This window comes from Antedon mediterranea, chromosome 10, assembly GCF_964355755.1.
Source record: "Antedon mediterranea chromosome 10, ecAntMedi1.1, whole genome shotgun sequence".
Classification (NCBI taxonomy): domain Eukaryota; kingdom Metazoa; phylum Echinodermata; class Crinoidea; order Comatulida; family Antedonidae; genus Antedon; species Antedon mediterranea.
In genome coordinates, this window is record NC_092679.1 from 24,655,242 (window position 1) to 24,659,589 (window position 4,348).

At 32.5% G+C, this 4,348-nt stretch overlaps 1 protein-coding gene and 1 non-coding gene across 4 annotated transcripts; one reads left to right on the forward strand and one right to left on the reverse strand.

Annotated features, from left to right (window-relative positions):
* Positions 1-221: 221 nt before the first annotated feature.
* On the reverse strand, positions 222-2,637 carry LOC140060470 (SAYSvFN domain-containing protein 1-like). 3 transcript variants are annotated; one of them, XM_072106696.1, is made up of 3 exons: positions 2,565-2,637; positions 1,727-1,923; positions 222-1,360 (listed from the first exon to the last, which is right to left on the reverse strand). In XM_072106696.1, the coding sequence occupies exons 2-3, from the start codon at positions 1,859-1,861 to the stop codon at positions 1,022-1,024; spliced, it is 474 nt and encodes a 157-aa protein (XP_071962797.1). In that variant the 5' UTR covers positions 1,862-1,923; positions 2,565-2,637; the 3' UTR covers positions 222-1,021. The 3 variants fall into 3 exon arrangements, with proteins under 3 accessions (XP_071962797.1, XP_071962798.1, XP_071962799.1); XM_072106697.1 differs by having other exon boundaries at positions 1,727-1,904; positions 2,565-2,625; XM_072106698.1 differs by having other exon boundaries at positions 1,727-1,944; positions 2,565-2,595.
* Positions 2,638-3,163: 526 nt separating this feature from the next.
* LOC140061378 (U5 spliceosomal RNA) lies at positions 3,164-3,283 on the forward strand. Its single transcript, XR_011847429.1, has one exon. It is a non-coding gene; the product is annotated as a U5 spliceosomal RNA (small nuclear RNA).
* The last annotated feature ends 1,065 nt before the right edge of the window (positions 3,284-4,348 follow it).

Consider the following 4,348-nt stretch of genomic DNA (forward strand, 5'->3'; position numbering starts at 1 on the left):
ATTGTTTAAAAAGTCAAAAAATATCATGGATGTAAACCATTTGAGTATCTCCTATTCTATATAAACTTGTTTAAATAATTATGTAATTTAAAGTTTACAAACATATACTGTATCTGTTCATTGATAACACAGGTTTTCTTTAAATAAACAGTACAATGTATTGAATGTATATATATATATAATTAAAAGAAGTCATTGTATTCATTCATAAAAATTGTTAAAAACTAATAAAATATTGGAAAATTTTTAACTTCTTCCACCGTTAATTAATTTGTATTAATAGTAACGTAAATAATAATATATAATTTGTAACTATACTACATGTTTTGAAATAAGTAATTCATAATTGAAAAAAATGTCCATTAATATCATGTTTTGTTTGGATAAAATATTAAATAATAATAATGGTCCACTAAGAAGAGATTGCACTAAAATAATATGTAGGATAAAATTCCTATAATAAATGTAAAGAAAATGGCAAAGGTAGATAAATAAAATGTTATAAAGTTATTAAATTTGTGTGCAGTTATACAACATTCTGCAAATTAGAAACCATATTAAGTGTAGGAGTTGTCCGTAGTGTGCTGTCCCTTCATACATTTCATGGGGTCCTGGACCAAATACAGGAGCAAAGTGAAAGCAGATTAAGTGTAGGAGTTGTCCGTAGTGTGCTGTCCCTTCATACATTTCATGGGGTCCTGGACCAAATACAGGAGCAAAGTGAAAGCAGATTAAGTGTAGGAGTTGTCCGTAGTGTGCTGTCCCTTCATACATTTCATGGGGTCCTGGACCAAATACAGGAGCAAAGTGAAAGCAGATTAAGTGTAGGAGTTGTCCGTAGTGTGCTGTCCCTTCATACATTTCATGGGGTCCTGGACCAAATACAGGAGCAAAGTGAAAGCAGATTTATTCTGTTGTTTATCAACAAAACACACCCAGAGGGTACTGTAACCAGTTTTCTGGGTCAATTTAGCTGGAGACTCGGTTAGTTTGACCGAACTTAGTCCAGTGCGATCAGGTTTTAGTGTATCGAGCCTGCACCATGTAACAATTCTCGTTCAAATTGCTCTGCGGTAAACGTTCCATCAATTCTTTCAAAATCACGATTAAACACTGAATACGCACTTAGTTCTCCATAGCGTCTTGGTATTCCAACTGTCATTGTGATATACATCAGATAAAATATACTCAACATGAAGAAGATGACGCCAAACTCAATGTGGATAAATAAAGCAAATAGTAGTAACCAGAGAAGAACCTTTAAGAATGTGGTATTGGAAATTATATTATTGTTGATTATAGCTCTCACAAGTCTTGTATTCTCAACATACACATATAGATTGTTTATCCACCGATTTGGCTGAAATAGAAAAAAAAATGTAGTTTTAAAAAGATATAATTGTTTAGTTGTTTTTGCTTTGTTTGCCAAAAGAAAAGTCAGGAAACTAAAATTCAAGTTTTATTTCTATATGAATTGCACTTGATTTTAAAACCATTTCTTCAGCGCATATTCAACGGTGGATACACAATAAATAAAAATTAAGAACCGTAATACAACACATAATTCGTTCACGGTGTACAGTATATTGGCCACCATATTACAGTAAATAAAACATCCCTCTTGACAATGGTGAGTAAAGATGATGAAGAGTATAACCCCTGTACTCAATGACTCAAGGTTCCACCGCATGATAGGTGTATGCTCACACACGTTTGTGCAACTTACCAATATCATTGGTCTTGTGGGTGTAATTGCAACAGGAGCATTTGCAGTGTCATCTGTAATACCATGATGCTTTTCTGGGTTTTCTCGACGTTTTCTAGCTCTATATTCAGCCAACTGTTGTTCAATTCCTGACATTGCAAGGTAACTGAGCTCTGTGACACAACTTTTATAGACCACTCTATGAACATAACAGTTTGCTGTAAATAATCATGTATCCACTGTCAAAATATAGGCTTTGTATTAGTGTATAATAAATAATTATTTTAGTACTGACCTAGCTATTCAAGATAGTACTAGGCTGTACTGTACATTATATTTAGATCACAGTCCCTAGTTTCGCCTAGCCAGCATATATTCATGAGTCTAGGCCTAGACTAGGCCAGGTATTATTAGTAATTAAGTATAGGCCTAGACTAGGCCAGGTATTATTAATATTAGTAATTAAGTATAGGCCTAGCCTACACTCATACTGTAACAGTAAGTGTAATAAAACATTCCTCCTTCTACTGCCAGGGAGGCCTACTAACTAGTAGTATGTAGAGTATCTAGGCTAGATATTCTGGTGTGTAGAGCTTAATGGTCAGCTTAGTCTAGGCCTACAAGAGCACTGTCTAGCTAGTAGGCTAGAGGAGGAGGAAAGGGCCTCACTCGGGCCTCCTACCTACCAAACAACTCCCCTTAGTATTAGGCCTACCTAGGCGCGCCTATCTATAATCCAAAATAATTCAGGTCGTTTCTTTCTGAAATAAAATATACCTTAACCTCCGTTATAATACATTTGTGAAAACAGAATATTACAAAATAATTAAATAAGAATACTATTAGGCTAATAAAGTACCCGTTATTCAGTTAGCAGCTAATTAACTCCTCATCATCATCTCTTCCAGTTTTAAGTTAGCTTCACGCATGATCTGGCAAAAACAACAACAACATGATCTGTATGGGATTTCCCTTAATGTCGTCATAATACCGATCCAAGAAAAAACAAAATAGGAATTCCGAACTGATTTGAAAATGTTATTTATTATTAAATGAACTGAATTAATTGAAAATTCAATAAAAATAATAAGAGGCACAATAGTAGTAGATTATGTTATTTAGAATATTTTAGAATATTATTAGACTACTTCATAATGTGAAGAAGGCTGCCGAAAAATACAGATTACCCTTTCAGCATTCACCCATGGTACCTCCATTTGTATTTTAACATACGTACTATATCAGTATGCTTATCAAATAATATAAAGTATACATTTCTCCTTACGAAGCTAAGTTAATTTGATATAAACTAATACTGTTTTTAGAATAATTACTTTAACCAATTTAGAACGGTCCAGTACAAATTAAACAATGTGTTCATTTCTTTAAAAAACACAATTTTTCTAACCTTTCGATAGGTGATCTTATATTATTATTACCATTGTCGCACGTTTTTCTTTACTCTGGTTTCTCTGCGTGACGCATAAATCTTTCGCCTTTTACTAAAGATTTCCGTGTAGAGGAACAACTATTGAGTTTTAATTCAATTTTTCTCAACCCTTGTTTTAGAACAAGGGTATTTATGAATATATAATATTATTAATAAAAATTATTGCTAATATTGCGAAAGACGTTCATGCGTGGCACTATACGTGGCGCTATATGTCATTTAAATATCTAATATTTATAAGTCTGCACGCACCTCAAATCTTTCCGGTTGGTAATTCTGCATCATGCATATACCTCATCGCCTTTTACTAAAGCTTTCCGTTTAGAGGAAAATAAGCAATTGGGCGAATTTGTCTTTCTTTATTTCTTTCTCTCTGTGTCTTTCTACACTGAATATTAACAGTACTATATTTGTTTTTCTGTACATCAGTAGTACACGGACTTTGTTCTCTGAAATAAAAGTTGATTGTTGATTGCGGATTTAATTAATTGCTTGATAAGCTAAATCAACTACAGTCAGAAGGAAATATTAATCCAATCATAATATGTATCCTAAAACAGAATAGGGGCCTACTTCTCTACTGTCTTGTCTCCCAATTACAAAACTTATATAAGACAACTTGAGGGAGTTCAGCGTAGAGCAACCAAATTTATTTTAAATAATTTTGAAGCTGATTACAAATGCAGACTTCAAACATGCAATTTAATACAATTATGTTATAGGCGTCACATTTTACTGATATCGTTTTTCTTTTTAAGTTATTAAATTCTAATATAATTAATACTGACAATTTATTTAATATTCGTAATCCACAACGTGTTACTCGTAGCTCTTCTACTGTTGGTGGGTACTTTCCTTGCCTTTTATACTTGTTTTGCCTTCTTTGTATTGTGTATGGCAGAAAATAAATAAAAAATAATAAGTTATGTAATACTACTCGATATGGTCCATGCTTTATTATTGATAGAGCATTTCAGACTATATTTTACGTTACACAAAATGTCTACGGTACTACTGATTGTTAAACTAAAATAATTGATAATAAAACACTATTTATCAAATTATTAAGTAGATATGAAAAAAGCATCATACAATTCGAAATAAACTTTTTTATCTCCTTCGATCTTGTAAATTTTATGTTTATCCCCCTCAATTTTAAAATTATGCTGCGGATTAGTTTTAGCGACAGAGGG

Excerpts from the sequence above, each read along its gene's own strand:
- LOC140060470 (XM_072106696.1), bottom strand. The coding sequence starts at position 1,861 with ATGTCAGGAATTGAACAACAGTTGGCTGAATATAGAGCTAGAAAACGT. Across the intron at positions 1,361-1,726 it reads CCACAAGACCAATGATATTG|CCAAATCGGTGGATAAACAA; the intron begins GTAAGTTGCACA and ends TTTCTATTTCAG.